General features: G+C 32.5%; 3 protein-coding genes across 3 annotated transcripts; 1 reads left to right on the forward strand and 2 right to left on the reverse strand.

The window, feature by feature from the left end:
• Positions 1-6,077: 6,077 nt before the first annotated feature.
• LOC149909844 (uncharacterized) lies at positions 6,078-10,849 on the reverse strand. The gene is made up of 7 exons (XM_090120142.1): positions 10,764-10,849; positions 10,293-10,476; positions 9,856-10,077; positions 7,304-7,375; positions 6,881-7,006; positions 6,511-6,640; positions 6,078-6,082 (listed from the first exon to the last, which is right to left on the reverse strand). The coding sequence occupies exons 1-7, from the start codon at positions 10,847-10,849 to the stop codon at positions 6,078-6,080; spliced, it is 825 nt and encodes a 274-aa protein (XP_089976268.1).
• A 2,455-nt stretch (positions 10,850-13,304) lies between these two features.
• Positions 13,305-15,421, forward strand: LOC149909845 (uncharacterized). Its single transcript, XM_090120143.1, has 8 exons — positions 13,305-13,430; positions 13,762-13,845; positions 14,283-14,455; positions 14,750-14,800; positions 14,869-14,928; positions 15,015-15,086; positions 15,161-15,299; positions 15,365-15,421. The coding sequence occupies exons 1-8, from the start codon at positions 13,320-13,322 to the stop codon at positions 15,419-15,421; spliced, it is 747 nt and encodes a 248-aa protein (XP_089976269.1). The 5' UTR covers positions 13,305-13,319.
• Positions 15,422-17,364: 1,943 nt separating this feature from the next.
• LOC149909846 (uncharacterized) lies at positions 17,365-18,937 on the reverse strand. The gene is made up of 2 exons (XM_090119944.1): positions 18,870-18,937; positions 17,365-18,595 (listed from the first exon to the last, which is right to left on the reverse strand). The coding sequence occupies exons 1-2, from the start codon at positions 18,876-18,878 to the stop codon at positions 17,435-17,437; spliced, it is 1,170 nt and encodes a 389-aa protein (XP_089976070.1). The 5' UTR covers positions 18,879-18,937; the 3' UTR covers positions 17,365-17,434.
• Between the last annotated feature and the right edge of the window lie 2,173 nt (positions 18,938-21,110).

Consider the following 21,110-nt stretch of genomic DNA (forward strand, 5'->3'; position numbering starts at 1 on the left):
AATCCTATTTTAGCTCAATTATTATTTTTGTAATTGTTATTTCAGCTGAGAAGGTGTACTGCCAAAATACTCTATTAATTACGTACAAACTACAAAACATTTTTTATTAAATAACAAAAAACGCAGTAAATTGTTACCTTTTGAAGCTGATTATACATAGAGCGTTTTGAAATATATTTCTAAAAATATAAATATAAATCTAAAAGCTATAATTCTTAAAAAAAACTTTGTGATTGTTTTATATTTCAGGAGCATAATAAAGCTCTAACCATCGGCATCTTACAAAAACTAAAAGGAAGTGAATCTCGCATCTGTTTGCAACAAAATGCGTCGTGAGCGCGCGCCGCGCCACGAATAGATCATGTCGTGTGTTTATTTACACGTTCCTATGTTTTTTACTCGTTTCATAAAACGCATTAGTGCGGTACATAAATATAGCGGCATTCCTTAGAATATGCATACGTTTAGTTCAACTTTTAACTCTATGTATGTCTACGATGTATTTGATGGAATTGATTACAATGAAATTAATATTACAATACTTTTGTTCGAACTTACTATCTGGGATAGTACCTACTTCGCATGAAATGGTTTATTTTATTTTTCTTTGCTATAGAATGTAGAGCAATACAAACGCTTGGGAATAAAGTCGAGTTGGAAAGGATGTGCGATGACATTATATTTTATAAGATTTTCGGAAATATGAAATTATGATATAAATACTTAAGTGCATAAAGGTAAATTTAATTATTATTTATAGATGCGTAGTTATAGTTTACCCGATAATAGAGCAAATAAGCCTTTTTTTCAGTCACCATTTTACTTTTTTTTACTTACGTAGGTAACAAATTGTTCAACAACGTAGGTTACAATTCTCCAGAATTGTTTATTAATTTTTATAACATGAACATATTTTTTACCTCTGTCCAAGAAAGAATAAACTTTTTCTTTGAAATATTTGAACCCATTTTGCAGCGGTTACCGAGCTTTGCGCTTAGCAAGCAAGTAACGAACCATTTCAGATCGGAAAGGTAAGTTTTACTCATCAATTGTATCTTTCTTATATGTACTTACCCTTTTCTAAAGTATAATAATATTACAAATATACTTATTAAATTGCTTTCCAATCCTGTCGATGCTATGGAGTGTTTGCGTAGATATCAGTCTAGCGTAAGTAATGCTAGGAAGTTGTTTACGTCTATAAAAGGCAAGATAATCTTTAATCTATGCCGCACAACTCAAAGAAACATTGGTTACCATATAAGAGCGACCCACCCATAATTTGCCTTACAAATACCTACCGCGAAGCACCGTAGAAATCGAAAGACATATTGCAAGACTAAAACGGGGAGAAAAGTGAAAACATGAATACGAATGAACCAAACTATACTTTGACGATCACCGTGACAAATGCTTCTATGTTCCGGAGACGTTTGGTGATAAGCATTGTTCCAAAGTTCAAACGTACAAGAGGATTCTATTGTTTAAAAACGTAGATTTAAATGTGGGAAAAATATTTTGGTAAGGAATATGAATACAAAGACTTTTTTGCTGCTAAAATAGTTGTGGAATTATTTTAATAGTAATGCGTTATTAATGTTAGCTCAATTTTCATCTTATCTTATAACTTATATAAGGTTGCCATATTATACTTAATCTCTGGAATATTAACCATTGAAAAGTAATGTATTTCATATCAAATTTACTATTTCTACATAAGCTCTACTAAAATATTTATAACCAAAAATATTGTTAAATATTTTTATTAAATGTCCATTGCAAATTTACAACTAAAATAGTGCAATAAATAGCCTAAAAATGGTCTATAATATATTGAGAAATGAAATCAGTAGTTATCTAGTGATTTTAAAAAAATGATTTTAAAAAAAAGAGGTAATGAAGCTATAGTTGAAATTTAAATAAGAGATAGAAGCTCTGAAAAAAAGTAACAAATAATCAGTAAATAGGCCGAGTAACAGCTAACACTATAAAAATAAGTTATCTTAGCCAGAAAAATTCACATCATAATCAGTAAAGCTGTTTCGTGGATTAAATCAAAGTTGTTTTATTGTACAATGATACAGATTCAATAATTTAATTAATTTGTATTTTGCGTATTTGTAATCATGAAATCTAATACGTACAACCTTATGATATCGTGTTCAATAGTAAACTATATTTTATGAAAGTATACCGACATATAAGTTCTAAAAATTGTTGCATAGCATGACCGGGAAGGCATTTGAAGTTATCGAATATTGCTACGTTTATCGAAATCTTAGTCAAAATGTCAAGAGGCAATTCGTGCAGTTACAGGCTACCCTCTCAAGGTGTGGCGACCGTTGACCTGTTACAAAGGAGTGCCACGGAATCACCACACAGGTGGGGTTGCACCCTAATATGCGTTTTTTTTTATTTTATTTAAGTATATTTGTATCAAGTGTTGAAATTAGTGATTACTCATGTTATTTGGATACGTATCCTAATGATATAAAAATACTTTTCCTGAAATCTACCTTTTTGGCTACATTTTTACTCCAACTACGCTTTAAATTTTAAATAGATAGAGATAGGCGCAATCTATGAAGTTACTAGAAGTACATCGAACACATTTGTTAATAGAATAAATTGGATGTGGCGAATTTATTTATTTTTCGTATAATTTGTATAATTTGCATTGAATCATAGAGAACACGTTGTTAAAAATATAACAGAATGTTTAAACTCCTTAGAGCGAAGACAGGCAAATATTTATTTTCACACAAATTCTCGGCAATTGATTAAATACGTTTTATCTAATATTCATCGTGTAACTGTTTATTACACACAATCCATCAGGCCCCGGAATCACAGACACAATATAAAATCTATTGGGTCGCGGTCGGATCTGGCCGCTCGGTGGTTGAGAGGTTAATTCTAATAATAAATTTTATACAAAGGAGTATTATTTTAACATAAATTATATAATAATATGGTAAAGGTGAACGTGCTTTTAAATTAATTGACAAGTTCTCAAAACTACAATGTCAACGTCAAATCAGTTTGACATTTGTACATTTTTATTTTAGCGGTAGTTTTAAACTGCGTCGCCTTTAAATTAAAATTATTTTATTTTCTGTTACCTCCTATCATGTAAAGTTTCTAGCACGTTGAATATTTATGACGGGTTCTCACATTTCAATGAATTTGAAAAAAATTGTGTGTATTATACGTCGATGTGAAAATGGTCTAATCGTCCATCCAAAGTTCTGATGTTCCAATTATTTATATATGCTATGGATGCAGCTAAAATACCAGATGATACACGAGATTGGAATGCTTTAGATATATTTATTTTCTCTAATGGCCAGCATTGTACTCCACCGAGGAAGTACCATTTGCAATCAGATGAGCTAAAAAACTGGGATTCGACATTAAGATGTTTGGCTCATTCGCAATATGGATCATTGTGAGTCCTCCTATATTACAAACTGTTCATAGATTCTCTAATATCAATTCAAAATATAATTTTTGGGTCACCTTTTAAAATATACACTGAAAGACATAAATTAATACGTAATAATAATCTGTCAAAAAGCCTAAAATATTTAGTTTATAATATTTTATAGACATTCCTTGATAGAACTATACTCGGTAGAAGGTAAGAAAGTGGACGGACCTCTAGAGTTAAGTAATGATGCTGCATATGTAGCTGTCACTCCACCCGATCCTTTTATACAAGCTGGCTATGACAAATACCTTTTAAAAGCATCAAGGTATAACTTTATTTTTGTTTTTCTTTTATTTTATATTTTAATTGAACAACACTTGTTGTCTGTGCGTTACAAAATCGAAGTTATTATTTATGGTGATTATTTATATCCTTATAAATTCTTATGAACTATAAAATACAAAATGATAGTTCATAATATATATTAAAATCTAATCAAATATACGTACATTATAGCTGATAATGTAACATATTTTTCTGAGATTTAGGAATTTATCTTATTGTATTTATGTATGGTAACTTTTCATAGATCTTGGGAGAAACGACAAGAGAAAAGATTAGGTACACTAAACCCTGTTGTCCAAGGTATATTACAAGAATCATTAATGTAGAAATTTATTCTCCTTAACTTTTTTCTACGTTATATTTACTTGTTAGGTTTATTTCAGACAATGTTGGTTTTTCATCCATCAAAGTAAATAAATCATCAAAAGACAGCACTATTTTGAATGTAAGAGTTATTTTAAAACATATTTTGATATTTTTATATAAATTGGTTGATTAATGTAGATAGTAAACATTATCCAAATGTTATTATAACATGAATAAACTTTTTGCTTTGATTGGTATTGAACAGGATGAAAAAGAAAAATTTAAAAGTAAATCGAACATACCGATCAGGAATTCTAAACGACCAAACTCTCTATCCAAGAATCCATTGGAAAAAAGAAAAGTACTAAACCCAAGAAGTACAGTTTTACGAAAAATTAATAACTCACGATTATCGTCTAATACTACTCAGTCTTCTCAAGGAAAACCTACTTCTGCTGGAAAAAATACACATCCAATAAGTAAGGATACGCTAAACTACGTGTCACTTAAAAATAAACCAATGACGAGTACTATTCTTGAAATAGAAACATCAGAATCAAAAAACGATGATGAAACACATACAAATGTAGTCAATGCACCAAATCCTAAACAAAGTGTAAGTAATTTGTATAGAGAGAAAAGCAAAAGTGATATTGCTTTGCAGAGTATAATTGCAGAAAACGACATTGATAAAGAAGCTGATATACAGCGTAATGTATATCGAAATTTAGAGAGCGATCCTATATCATTATTTGTAGATGCTGATAAAGGTTTCACGACTATCACAAATAATAAACCAAATACTCCACCAACTTCACCATTAAAAACTAACGACAATGTCAAGGATCCCAATAAAAACAATATAAACATACAATCTATTAAACAGGAAGAAATTACCAAAGACATCAAAAACAATAATGATTTAGGAACTCAAAAAAGCACTATATCAATTGCAGACAAAATAAAAAGTAGGCACAATCACGAATGTACTATTAATTTTAACTTGAACATAGAAGTCAAAGATTTTAGTGCCCATTCTAAGTATAATAGCGATACATTTACTAAAAGTATTCGCTTAATTTCTGATAGAACTGCCAAACAATCACAAACCAATTTACAAGTTGATTTAGACAAAGATATTGTAACAACGAACAATTATATTAAACAACTGAAAACAATTAATCCACTTGATGGACGCAGTTGTTTCGGATGTCAAAATAAAGTTGTAATAATAAGATGTTCGTGTAACGAAAAGACTAGTCATAATTCCCTGACACAAAATAACGCCAATCCAAAAGAAAGTGCTGTTGTGTTATCAAAAGACGAAAACATTTCCGAAAGGTAACCATTAATCTTTAATTTTGCCTATCTCAGTTCTTAGAGTATAAAATTTATAGAGCTATCCTAATTTTTATATGTAGATTTGAAGATGTCAAAAATATACAAGATCAAGACGGGGAAGAAAACAAAAGTGTTACAATAAAACCAGAAAGAATGATAAACCGTGAAGACACAACCAGTAAAGTACATAGCGTAAAAGAATATAATGTCTCAAGGTCAACTTGTAGTCCAAAAATTTCTGCAACACTTTCGAAATCCTCCAAAAACCAAGAGGATGTGCAAAACTGCGACAAATTAACGATACCAAGTAGTACACAAACTGAATGGTGTAATATTCTGGTATGTTCTTTGAAAGCTTATTTTTTTAATATCTTGCATTGAGAGCGATACGTCGGATCACAAAATATTATTTTATAGTTCAACAAATTTTGATTTCAATTTCATAAATTCTTAATCCATAAAGTTTTCGTTTAAAAAATATGGAATCAAAAGCCTTCATCGATTTATTTCTTGCTTATTACAGGTGGAAGCGAGGTGTAATGAAGAAGGAAACTATTCTTTCCATTTACCATCAATAGAAAAATTAAAAGAATTTAATTTATAACATATATTTGTCTAGTTTTTTCACACCGTGGTTGTTATTAGCAACGAAAATTTAAACTGAAATCGAAATTTCTGTTGCCAAAAATCCTGAATAATCTAACAAAAAATGTTAAGAAATTTGTATCATCATCATCATTATCAGCCTACATTTGTCCACTGCTGAAGATTGTATCAATCAATCAATCAAGCATTCCAGCCTTTCAAGACGTCCACTGCAATACATAGGCCTCTCCCAAAGATTTCCAAAACGACCGATCACCAGCGGCCTGAATCCAGCGGCTCCCCGCCACTTTGATCAGGTCGTCTGTCCATCTCTAAAGATTGTATACTTACTGCTAATTTAGATACGGTACAATGGACGGTTAATTGAGAGCAGCGATAGGAATAATTAAAAAATACCCTTCTTACTTTATTCAATAACAATACTACAGAATACACTATAATAAAATAAAAATACTCCGCTAAAAGAACACCTCCATTGTTACCATAAATCTGTAATTGATCTTGATAATCTTTTAATTTCCTTGCCAATATGTTAAGTGGTTTTTGTCCAATATACTTAAGCTGTGCCTCCGATAAATGTTGCAAATTTTGAGGTAACATTTCAAGCATGACCTGTAATATTTTAATGAATATAAATCTCTACGCATAATAGACTATTAGTTTTTCCCGCAACTTTGTGAGCGTGACCTAACCTAACCGTAAATCGGACATCAAATAGAAAAGGATCAACTTTGCCGGCCATTTTCACATCCCTAAAAGTAGAATTATCAAAAACCCAAAATACATAAATAAATGTAGGCACATATCTAAATTCATCTTCTATCTAAATAACGCAACGTAACACAAACTTACTTTAGAAGTGATGCCAGACATAGCTTTAGGGTTGATAGAACTGAGATGATGCCCTGAAACCTCTGCTAATAAAAGTCCCAGGCGAGCTACATCGTTAGCACTCCAGCTATACGACTTTCCTAACACCTAAAAAGTAGCGCCTTTATAAATATTATAGTTAACTCAGTTTTTTGTTTCATACTTTATTGCGTCTATAAAACCGAAGGGCGTTAAAGTTTTAGGAAATCATTATTTTTTAGTTAAATATTTTAAATATTGATATTGACGGTCAGTTATACTACTGAGTTCTTAGAAAGCAATCGAGGTACATCATTGATATCATAAAAGTTATAATTTATTTGAAAACCTTTAGATAAGGCTTCTTTCTATAAGTAAGAGATAATTAGCTCTACATTTTTTTATTAGAATTATTTCTCAACTAACTTGTGTTCTCATCATCAGAGCGAGATAGAATCGTCTTTGTAACGGATCGCATGCATGAATATGATAAAATACCTGAAATTTTTAGAAATATCTAAGTCTAATAAATAAGCGATGGATAATATTTATTACATGATTTATTACATTATTAAGTACATTAAAAAAATCGACCATCTAAGTTTTCATTGAACTTAACATGAACATGAACTTAAATGTGAATATATATTCGTCAATCGTGATACCTTTTTAACCGATTGCAAAAGAAGATTCATTATTTTTTAAATTTTAAAGCTAAGCTACGACGAGTAGTTAGCTGCTCTTAAAAGTGCGTTCTTAATTAGATACTTTATCATCATTATTTCAAGTCGGGGGAGGAGAAAATTCTGCATAGAAATTGTATAAAAGTATCATATAGACATACAAACACGTATACCTGGTGTGAAAGCTGTAAGAAGGTATTTTCAGGCACCCTTCTCATGAATGTCATAGGCACGCCGCATAGTAAATTGTTCATTAAGTTTAAATATCTAGGCTCCGACCACTTCGGATTTAAGGTTATATATCTGCTAGCCACCAACCCGACCTAGAAGTATTTTGATATATCGTAGCGTTAGCAAATTTTGGAAGATTCAATATCTATATAGTCGTATATCTACGAATTAATTCCTTTTTCACATTACGCGTAAACTCTACAGTTTTTGAAGGGCCATGTCTCAATCATTGCCATCCTTTGCCAATATGATAAAAAAAAATTAGGAAAGTTGCGCGAATAATTTAAAAAAATTAAGAAAACTTAACGACCTTATAACTATAAACTTTTCTAATGTTACCAAACATCTATCTGGTCAGATTGTTAGATAATAAAAACTGGATAAATATGTTGACTTAATGATTCTAAGCTGCTAATTTATTACGTCGTACTTTAAATAACTAACAGTATGACGTCGCACGATGGATAATTTAAAAAAAAACACAGTTTCAATGTACTCAATATTAAATGTCTGCACTGAGCGTTGGTTTGTATATTGTAAAATAAACAATCCAAATAATTTGATTATCACGTTCATAGTGTTAAACTTTTGGAACCATTACCGATAGCACACTTTCGCAATAGTCGGTGACTGTCAACCTCCGAACTTTTGCGTAATTCCAAACTGTGCTCTCATCAACTTGGCCTTATAGCCTAGAATCTATGCTTTGTGGTATCAAATACTGCATAAAAATGCGCTTATATGCCTTTTTCCTGTTCGTTTATTTCTTTAACAATACAGAGACGAACTTAATTCGTAGCATTTTATCAAAAAAGTAGCTCTATATTTAATTAAAACGTTTTTCTTTACTTATCTAATAGATCAAGAGCCCACGACGGCCAGACTTTCCTTTCTTTAGGAAAGTTGAAAGTTTCTCTGTATATGTCTCCTATACAGATAAGAACGACCAGCGAGTATCAAGTTTGGGTTGTGGTTACTTTGGCAGGAAACAGGTAGTGAAGGTGTATAATATAGTACCTAACTTTCATTATAGTTTAAAAGCTAAATTTTATATATGTTACTTGGGGACCTATAAAAAGACATTACCTTAAGAGCCAGACAGTTTTCATGGTTCTTACATCTAGCCAGACACATTTAAAAAATAACTAACATATCATCAAATTCACATAACTACCTAAAAGCGTAACAAATATGAAATAACCCACTAAAAACATTAGTTAACTATAATTATTAAAAAAATAAAAGTATAATATATAAGTAATAAAGTTATTACTTATCTTTTACGGGGGTTTATGTTGATGAAATTTCACGTATCTCGATGACACAATAAAAAAGTCATCGAGATACGTGAAATTCCATCAACATAAGTCTAAGTAAAAGATAAGTAATAACTTTATTACTTATATATTATACTTTTATTTTTTTAATAATTATAGTTAACTAATGTTTTTAGTGGGTTATTTCATATTTGTTACGCTTTTAGGTAGTTATGTGAATTTGATGATATGTTAGTTATTTTTTAAATGTGTCTGGCTAGATGTAAGAACCATGAAAACTGTCTGGCTCTTAAGGTAATGTCTTTTTATAGGTCCCCAAGTAACATATATAAAATTTAGCTTTTAAACTATAATGAAAGTTAGGTACAATTTTATACACCCTTACTACCTGTTTCCTGCCAAAGTAACCACAACCCAGACTTGATAATCGCTAGTCGTTCTTATCTGTATCGGAGACATATACAGAGAAACTTTCAACTTTCCGAAAGAAAGGAAAGTCTGGCCGTCGTGGGCTCTTATATTATAAGACTTAAAGACAACCTAATCGTTTGTACAAAATATTATTCTAAGTCGAATGTAGGTATGATGTTTCGAAATCCGTTTAAGTATATACATAACTTGCCTCATATTTCCTACTAACTCATAATAATAATAATCAATGCCAATACAGTTTAGTGTGTTCAGATAATGTGTATTTTACTTAAAAGGAACGAAAGGTTTTTGCTCGAAGTAACAAACAGTTCTTAGTTGATAATATGAGTCTCGGATCCTCATTTCAATATTATACCTGATGTCTATCCAAGTGCGAGTGAGTTCCAATGTAAGAGAGGATTCGCACGTCACTCAAATTCAGCTTCGACATTTCTTTTCCGTTAACATATCTGAACAATGGACGATACTTAGCCAGTGTCTCGTACGAAATCTCACTCGTGTCTTGATCACCTTTGACAACATTCCACATGGCTGCGAGTTTCTCGCGAGCTATTTTCATCATGGATATCGTTCGAGCCTGCAAAAACATTTAATGGTATGACCTATAAGACACTGCGGTAGGTAGGTAGTTCTAAGACATGAACTGTTACATACATACATAGGTAGGTTATATACCTACTCGTCGCAATTCAAAATATGAATTCATTAACACCTTATATACATTTTAAGGTGATAATATTATGTACAACAAAGTCTTATATCTTCGTGAACGTGTAAACATATTTCACTTACAGATTGAAGTACGTAATCAGAAGGCAACCGGGATATATCATCTAAATCTCCATACAACAGTATGGCAAATGCATTCACCGCTGTTTGCATATAATCTTTTGTTATTTTCAGGCTACAATACCCACGATGTATGAACTCTGCCATTGGTAGATGCACTCCGCTTTTATTCTGGTACAATTCACTCCTGAATAATTAAAAAGAAATAACTAGGTACGGCTAAATTCTAGCTCCAAAGCTAGGAAGAGAAGTGCTATTGAAGTGGCAGATTTATCATAACCACAAAGCACCTAACATGGTCATGTATTTTGTATAAATGATAGTCATGACCTTCTCTTTTATGGTAAACGTAAAGGCATAACAGAAGAGAGTTCAGAAACAGTTATCAGATAAAATATAATTTTAAGCCTGTAAGCGGAGACGTAAAGGTCTACCTTACATCATTTTCTCTACTATTAGTAAAGCTTGATAAACCTGAAAATTTTCCCATCAGGCTGATGCAAAAGCTTTGCTGTTTTATTCTCCTTCTTATCTAAAGTGAGTCGTTTTCTTTCTTCCATACCTATGAAATAAAATGATAAATTCTAGGCATTCATGCAATAGATACTAAAAGTCTTAAAACGTTACTCCGATTTCCTAGACTGCGGTTTCCTACAATTATTGGTTCTCCATAGACTGCGATGGTAGGAAACCAACTTCCTTTTCTTACAATCTCCCTACTAATTGATACTACCTTACTAATTGATATATTCACAACTATAGCGAAATAACTATTTTTGAACAAAAAAAAATATATATTTTATTTACAAAAATACTCTAAGTCAGAAAACAAGTAATATGCATTAAAAGGTGCCATCACTTGCCATCATACGATCCGTTTCCAAAGATAACTTCTTCAATATTTCTTTGTAATGCAATATATGGATCTAAAAAGAGAGCTACAATTAAAGTATAGATCCCAGAAATACTTCTATAAAAAATCATACAGTAATTAAATATTTGGTGAAAAATTTACAATAGGTACAGCCTGACAATTTTAACTCCATAAAAATATCAAATATTATTTTTCACATACCAATGTCATAAATAACATTTTGTTTTGTTGTGCGTATTGGTGTGGTTTTAAACTTGGGATGATTTGAAGGCTTTATCTTAAGAGGACGTCGCCATTTTTTTGCGAGAGCGAGTTTTTGGCCTCCTTCATATTGCAAACAGGTAAACTCTGAAAATATTTTATTGTATAGTGCTCTTACACCCATCGTAGAAATAACATTTAGAAATATTTTCATTGAAAATAAAAGCCAAATCTCATAGTAACACATATATCAAGTATAATGTGATAGGACATAATACTGCTTACTTATACACAAGTAGGCGTCTTACGTTTTGCCTGATCATCACTGAGTTTTGAAATTGTAAAATGATTATTCGTATAGGCCGTGTTGGCGGCAAAATACAAGCACATTAAAAACAAATTGATGTAGACCATAACAGGTTGTATCTTGCTTATTTACATAAAATCGTTGATGTCTCTTAATCGATATGGCCGAGATAATTATTAATCTCTATCTACCATAGACAGTTCAAAATTGGGTTCAATCTTGTTTGCATAATGAATATTCTGCACTGAATTAATAAGAAAATGTTACAAATGGTGATATATTATTTCGTCAATCTTGATATTTACAACTTCTACACGTCTTTGAAATAAAGCTGATACTATTAGACTACAGGCCCGTGTTGAAAAAATTATGGGTCATTTGACCCACCACCTGACCTATCTAGAATGATATAAGAGCATAAAATAATAAGATTCATCACTATGACGTCACTTGTAAGCTGTCCACCTGAGTGCAGATGAGAATTCGAAGGTTCAGGTAGAGATTTTCTCCCCTTGTCTCCATGATTTTTGTACGGCGTTGCGGAATAATTGATTAAAAGTAGTATAGAAATAGTATGACACAGATGCCGTACAAAATCAAATGACCAAATTTACCCCGGCAACTGTCGAAAAATAAAAATAAATTCCGACTTTGTGGACTACCATTTTTGTACGGCATCTGTGTCATACTATTTCTATACTGCTTTTAAGCCATTATTCCGCAACGCCGTACAAAAATCATGGAGACAAGGGGAGAAAATCTCTACCTGAACTTTCGAATTCTCATCTGCACTCAGGTGGACAGCTTACGAGTGACGTCATAGTGCTGAATCTTATTATTTTATGCTCTTATATCATTCTAGATAGGTCAGGTGGTGGGTCAAATGACCCATAATTTTTTCAACATGGGCCTGTAGTCTATATAACATATATCATTAATCCATCAGGCCCCGGAATCACAGACACAATAGAAAATCTATTGTGTTGCGGTCGGATCTGGCCTCTCGGTGGTTGAGACTTGAGAGGCATGTAAAGTTGGAATTTTTATTTTCTCCATAACATTCGTCGATAATAACAAAGTAGGTATGATTAAGAAGCACCCGCAGCATGGTCAGTGACCGAAAACATATCTTAGTAAACGAAGTTCGAATAATTCACAAAGGATAAAATCCTTATCACATCCTTACTACATTATGAGACCCTCAATATGTCACTGCTATGCACGGCGACTCTTTCAATTTTATACCACTAACTACGTGACCATGGTGTTCACTGATCTCACAATTGATCTCGACTCAAACAAATAGAACAAATAGAAGTAAGAAATAAATTACGTGTTGCATCCTCAAAAGAAAAATTGATATGCATAAATTAGTCAGATAAGTCTAATTTTTAACTCAAGCTCTAGATATGTTATCCAACAAGTAGTTATCCAACACAGGCACAGAACACAGGTATCCAACATAGATCATGCAATATACCTTTTCCTACATAAATTATTATGAACGTATTCTGCTCATAATGATGTCAAACTTCAATTTTGTAGGTAATATGTCGACGCAATAATCAAAATAATGACAGTTCTCTAAATTTTAATCAACTTCTTATCATTTTAATTATTATATTCTTATTTATCAGTTAAATTCTAAATGGCTTCAACATCTTCAAGTGATGGTAATGATGACGAATGTTTATGTGGAGAATTCAATAACAATGCTACTCCTTGGGCCATGCATCCTTTGGTTTATTACACGCAAATGGTACGTTTAAAAATATTGAAACTCTCATTAAAACTAATAAACAATTAGAAATTAAATTAAAGTAGTGCTAACTCAAAGGAATACTTCTTCACTTGAACATTTTACCAAACTCTACAAATTATAGAGTTTGGTCACATAAACACTTAGATAAATTATAGTCTGGTCAAATATTGAAAAATTATATATTTGAGCAAGTCATCACTAACTTTTTGAATGATTCTGTTAATAGGATTAGCTTGAGTTTATATATTTAAAAGATATAAACTTCAATTAATTACGTTATAGAATCTAGATTTAAAAAAAGGAATTCTTAATTTATTTTTGTCTTCAGCCGTACCATCGAAACACGAGAAGCAGGGAAAGAAAAAAACGTAATCCTAATTGCTTTGTAAAAGCTTTTAGATGGTACACTCAGGTAAAGAAGCACGTTTATTCTTAGCTCACAATATAATATAAGTGGAATTTTTGGAGATACATTACGTAAATTAAAAAAGTCTTAGTCGAATTCTAATAATATCGTAGATCTAAAAATAAGTAATAATTTAGTTTCGAGTTTTATTATCCTTGGAACTTGACTTATTTTTTTATTAATATTTATAGACGTTCTCAGCTTTAAATGTGTCGTCAAGCTGAACAATTTTTATGAACTATATGAAATATTTTTATATGTGCCTACTATGACTATGGGGGATAAGTTTTTTCTTGTCTCTCTGAGTATATCTTGTTATTAGAATAGAATCTTCGATTCGTACCTCTAGGTACCCAATTTTAAGGTTTCGTGGGTACTATTTTTCTACAAGTTTTATTCTTTTGACTTCTTAATTTTATTAATTATTCCCCTGCGCATTTAAGGAGCGTAATCCGTGTCAAAAAACAAACTCGACAACAACAAATACACCAGATATCGGAGGATTCGCGACGTGGCTTGATGACAAATATACAGAATTTCTGAAAGAAAGTCGAGTCGCCCGCATGAAATATACCTTCCAGCAAACTTCGACGGTGGAAATGGACAAAGTTTCTAAGTATGTTGTTGATTTTTCGGACATTGTAAAAAGCTTTTCTCAAAAATCATGAATATTATAGTTTATCTCATTAAAAAAATGAATGCTTTTTAAATGCTGTTCCGTTATTGTATTAAATTTGATTGGTGATGATGATGTCCCAAGCCCCAATTTGATTATTAAATACATAAAATAAAATTATTTTCATGATGACAATCACTTCATACAGTGTCGTAGACGTACTCTTATTTTACTTATCTAGTGGCTAAATATTATATGAGTGAAATTGAAATTGAGGCTTGCAATTTGTTTTAGTTTTAATGCCTCCGACTCTTGTTCAGCAAAGAAGTTTCAGGCGATAAAAAGGTAGGCTTTTTTATCAAATTTCTTGTTATGGGTTCATATCAAATTTCTAATTGTACAGAGTTTTTTAGTCCGCGGAAAAGACATCGTAAGCTTACAAACAGCAAAGACAATGGAGATATTCTCTTGAGGTAAGATGAAATTTAGAAATAAACGTAATTTGAAACTTTTATTATTCCCAAGTTATGTATAATAATATTTTATTTAACATTTTCAGATCTAACAAAAGCTTTGAATTTATTCTGCGGCCCAAAAATCTGTCACGCGCTGCTTCCGAAACGTGTCCAAGGTTCCTTTGAATTTTTTTACAACTTATTTCACGCTATACTCATTATATAATCTTTCTAATGTGTATTTTTATAGACAAGGGTCATGTTGCACGATTTCTACTGAAACAACAACGGACAAAAAAAGAAAAACAAAATCTCACAGTTTAACGAGCATTTTGGTTGAAAAAGAAGTTTATTCAATTCCATATGATGTAATGCATACTGATAAAGTGGTAAGTAAATAAATTTATTTTAAAAATATAAATAGGATTGTGATCCTGATCCTGTTTATTATTAGGTAAAAGTTGTGTTCATGACGCTCGCTGAAACGTTAAAAACTTCAAGAAGTGGCTAAAACGCATTTTTAGAATTTTACAGATCATTTATTATTGCTAAGTACCTATACGTTAAAATTTCAATAAGCGAAGAATCAAGCACAACAAAACGCAAATTAGCATTCGTATGTATACCGTCGATAGAGTGAAACCTGGTACCTCTAACATTGAAAAGTATTCAGATAGATATTTATTTAATACATATAGCATGTTTAATTATCTATGTTTTTGCAGTCATGTAATGAAAACTGTTCAGTCAACCAGAAGAACAAACAAAAATGTAATGTATTGTGCCAATGTTCTGAAATAGTTGAAAAAGTCGATAGATCTATTCAATATCAATCAAATGCAAGACGTCAAAACTTTAAAGCTTTATGTGCTTGCATCAAAGAACCTGAGTCACCACCACAAGCTGAGGTAATATTTGCTCATTTTTATATACTACTAGCTTTCCGCCCGCGGCTTCGCCTGCGTTTTCAAAGAAAAACCAGCATATTTCCGGGATAAAACCCCTATGTGTTAATCCAAGTTACCCTCTATATGTGTGCTAAATTTCTAAATTTATTGTAATCAGTTCAGTAGTAGGTATTTGCGTGAAAGAGTAACAAACATACACATACACATCAATCCTCACAAACTTTCGCATTTATAATATTAGTAGGATAGGATAGGATAGGATAGGATTGAGATTTGCTTTTCTTATACTTAAGTATATATTTTCAATTTTGAGCATTTTTTTTCTAGCTCTTATTTTTAATCTCAATATGCGATATGGTAATGGTGGGCTATAATTATTATAGTAATAAATCTATATTAAACATTCAGTTCGAAAATTTTATCGAAATAAATCCTCTATTATCAATAAAATCAAACACAATCATAATTTATCAAGCCAAACAAACTACAATATTCTATTTATTGCACGCCTCATAAGCGAAGCGTTGAGGTGGGTACTACTGTCGCTTCGCGCAAAACATCTGATTTTTCAAACTTAAAATGTCTTTATGTATCATACATTGCACTTGTAAGATAATACATACACACACATATTAAGAAAAAACACTATTTTTAACGTTCATGATATTTTTGATGTCATTTTTGTTATTTAAACTAGTTAAAAAACAGTTTAAAAAAGTTCTGTCTTGGACGTCCGTGTGTCTGTATGTGCGGATCCTTTTTCTTGTTAACACGATAGCGACCGAAATACTTTACTAATCGAGTCTTTTTTTTTCTCTTACGCTTGAGTATGCTCAGGAATAGAACCCTTTCATTTTTCAGGGTCTGATTCGATGTGGTTTAATTGTTATTAAATAAACAAAAATAATAATTAAAAATATTTATTAAAAAAAAATTATGAGGCGTGCACTTTTGGATTTTCCAAATTATCTTTTTTTATCTATTGACACTTCGAATTTTATTTAAACGAGAATCACTTACAAAATTATTTGTATTTGTAATAATAACCTCTTAACCTTTATATATTCTTCAGGTCAATACTGTAGAACAAAAATTATCAGTGTGTACATGTGCGAATGGAACAAGAAAAGAACCTTCTACGTATTCAGAAAAATACTACGCAAGAAGTAAACCTACATCGAAATGTGCCAATGATGGAACCCAAACATCTGATTATCCCATAAACTTTGTATGTAACACATTAATGAATTCAAATGCCTCTCAATTAACATAATATCTTGCTTGTTAATTATTAACATGTCTTCATAATACAGACTTTATTTACATATGATTCATTTACAGGTTACTGCTCTTCAGAATCCACTGTTTATGAAAATAATATGCACAGGAAAATAAAAAAAATACACGTAAACTTTTTGAATAACATTTTAAATGTTTTGTAATTTAACGTTCATGTTTATGTACAATTGTCTTTTTATGCAGTGTAGTCTTTTTATGTAGAAACTTTTTATTCACATAATTTAAGAATGTCAAATGAAAATACGTATAATTTACAAAAATACTTTAATAACAACTGGTCAGAGTCTTTTATTTACAATATCTTAATAGCTAACTTATTAGTTAGGTACTCCGTAAGAAGTAGCTGGTTTGTTTTGTGGTAAAAATGCAAAACTACTTCCAGAGCTGCTCGATTGACTTACTGATGGCACTCCATAATCAGATGAGGGGGCTGAGGGGCCTGATGGCGATGAAATGAGCTGCGATGATGAACTCTGACTAGATATGGATGTTGATGGTAAACGAGAGTTTTGTACAAAGGATGAGATTTCTATGCTAGGCTGAGCATTTTCTAGACTCACTCCTGATACCAAAGACAAATAACCCTTGTCTCTCGCCGTTGAATGTTCGTTATCCCTAATGATATTCTGTACTTGGCTAACTACATGTTCGTCGAGAGCTTCTCTATGTGTTTGTTGCTGCTGTGGACTGTTGTACTGGGATAGATCAGCCTGATAGCTGTTTACCGGTCCATTGTTTTGGGATACTTGAGCGTTGTTGTATTGGTTCAAATCCGCTTGGTAGCTGGACAAAGCAGATTGACTGGACTGTGACTGGAAGGGAATAATGGGCGCGGGAGCAGATGGTTGTTGATAAGAGTAACCGGATTGCTGTTGCTGCGGCTGAGGTTGGGAGATAATTGGGAGAGGTTGAGGCAAAGGACGAATTGGTTGTGGTGCTGGCTGCTGGTAGCTGTAGGATGGGAGTGGTTGAGGTTGTTGGTATGAATGTTGTGGATAAGAGATTGGTTGTTGGTAGCTTGGGAGAGGCTGTGGGTAAGAGATTTGTGGCTGTTGTACGATTGGGAGTGGTTGTGGTTGATGGTAAACTTGCTGAGGTGGGTTATAGATTTGCGGTAATTGTGGAACTCCGTACGATGTTTGGGGTTGTGGAAGCGGCTGGGGTTGTGGCCGAGATTGCGAGATGAAAATGGGTTGAGGAGCGGGTTGGGGTAATACTTGAGGTTGTTGCACAAATACTGGTCTTGGGGCGGGCTGCTGTTGAACGAAAGCCGGTCCTATGTTCGGCTGCTGATAATTGTAACCATTGTTTGATTGCGTCTGTTGAATGAATTGCGGGGCCGGCTGGGGTTGTGGCCTTACGAAGACGGGGGCTGGTTGAGGCGCCGGTAAATTAAAAGATGGCGCTTGCGGCCCCGGTTGCGGGAGGTGGTAAGGTGCTTCGGCAGCAATGGCCGCGACCACTGACAATATTATTACCTGAAAAAAGAATAATGTATTTGATATGACTTGCACTGCAATATTAAAACAACAAAATGTCATAGAAAAATTGTACACATTTTTTTCCATGTATAATTTATGATAATTAAGCAGATTTTTATTAATTTTACTAATTCGAAAATAAAACTATCACTGACTACAATTCACTAACACTCGACTTTACTCATTAGGCCGCGAATCCAGTTTCGAGTTTGTTTACGACGAAAGTTGCTTCAACCTAAAGCTGTGTACACAATTTCACTTGACTACTCACCACTCTCATAGCTGATGGTGCTGGGGTCAGTGTGCAAGGAAAAAACAATCTGCTCTGTTATATAGCCACCACCACGCACCTTCGGAGACCGCTACGTTACTATGATTGCAAAAATTGCGTTGGGCGAGTCATCTTTCGTTTTTCGATGTTAGAACTACGAGCCGCCGTATTGTTATTCTTTTCATTTAGATGCTGTTACTTTATTTGTAAATTATATTTCTGAAATATTTTACAAATCAATCCATAACAGGTACCTGTAAATGGAGTGTACACCGCGTGTACCTAGTATAAATGATTTTATAATTTTTTAACACAGTTATTGAAGAAAATATTTTTAGTCAATGAAAACAAATTCCGCGTAGAACGTCTACATGAAATTATGTAATACATTATACACATAATAGGTATGTTAAAATAAATCTTCCTAAGGTGTATATACTATATACATTACAAGCTGTCCTCCCCTGGCTTCGCCCGTGTTGTCTAAAACTTAACAAATTATATACTTAATCCTTCCTCTTGAACCTCTCTATCTATTAAACAACACATCAAAATCCGTTGCGCAGTTTTGAAGAAAATGATTTGATTCCTTATCAATTAATTGTCTTGTTAGAGACCACGTTTTATACTATGTAGTGATGATACATTGATTTCTTCAATTCATCAAACTATTTACTGCAATACAAAATAAGTTATTGTACTCTGAATACTATCTAGACTAATTTATTTAAGAATTCTGAAATCCTTCATTGATAACAATATTTACGATGAAAAAAAATTAATTGCATTACATCAAATTATATTCAGAAGAGTACATAATACTGGAAAGGTGTGATAATACAATGTAAACATTACATGTTTGCACGCTCTTAAAACCCACGCTGCTAAATCCGAAAAACCGGCCAAGTGCGAGTCGGGCTCGCGCACAAAGGGTTCCGTAGCAGCAAATATAATAAATTACAGTTAAATCAACCTATCTCAAAAACTATAAGAGATACTTTGATCAAACCAAAAATCGTTGAAAGAGTTAATTAGCATGCATCACCTCTATTTTTTTTAGAATTTTATACCCCGTAGTTATAAAAATAGAGGGGGGGGGACATACTTTTTACGACTTTGAGAGCTGATATCTCAAAAACCGTTCACTTTAAGAAAAATGTTTTTTAGAAAACTTTATATCATTTTAAAAGACCTTTCCATTGATACCCCACACGGGTATGTACATCGAAAAAAAAAATTTCATCCCTCAGTTACATGTATGGGGGGCCCCACCCCCAATTCTTTTTTTTACTATTTAGTGTCATATTTTTGTAGCGGTTCATACAACACATATTCCCATCAAATTTCATCACTGTAGTACTTATAGTTTCCGAGTAAATCGGCTGTGACAGACGGACAGACGGACAGACGGACAGACGGACATGACGAAACTATAAGGGTTCCGTTTTTGCCATTTTGGCTACGGAACCCTAAAAAGAAGAATTCATATTTCAAATCAACGCATAAGTGATGGTGTTTTAAGAGATTTCATTAATCACGAATTGATTATTTTGTACATTCATCGTATAGATGATAAAGGTTTATAATTGACTAGATTTCCGCCAGCGGCTTCGCCCGCGTTTTCAAAGGAAAACCCGCATAGTTCCCGTTCCCGTGGGATTTCCGGGATAAAACCTATCCTATGTGTTACCCCAAGTTACCCTCTATATGTGTGCTAAATTTCATTGTAATCGGTTCAGTAGTTTTTACGTGAAAGAGTAACAAACATCCATACATCCATACTTACAAACTTTCGCCTTTATAATAGTATTAAGATATTATATAAGAGGAGTATATCCAGAGTGCTGGATTATAGCATGAACCGTCACAGGATGCCTGTGTCCTTGCTGCAGGATCAAATATAAGCTGATGATGAAGATAATTCGTTTTGGTACAGTAATGAAACAAGATATATAGATAGAAAATATATTTTTACTCTACATTCTATCTCGTATTACAATAACCTACAACTATAGAACACATGCATAGAAAAGCAAGGTCATAAAAGCCCTTACTGACTTAATCATACTTCGTATTGTAGACACGCATAACGATTGCTAGACCAGCAGGCACTTGACCGCTCAACCTAAATGCAAGCCCACTCTATAGTGCGTAATTTAAACAGTAAATGAGCCAAATACTCCGCGGAGTAGCCAAAGTTCCTCAATTAGGTATGAGAACTTCAAAATATATTTAAAGTAA

Source organism: Colias eurytheme, chromosome 3 (genome assembly GCF_061535395.1).
Source record: "Colias eurytheme isolate Ceu_HAF_F1 chromosome 3, ilColEury1 Martin Lab GWU primary, whole genome shotgun sequence".
NCBI lineage: Eukaryota > Metazoa > Arthropoda > Insecta > Lepidoptera > Pieridae > Colias > Colias eurytheme.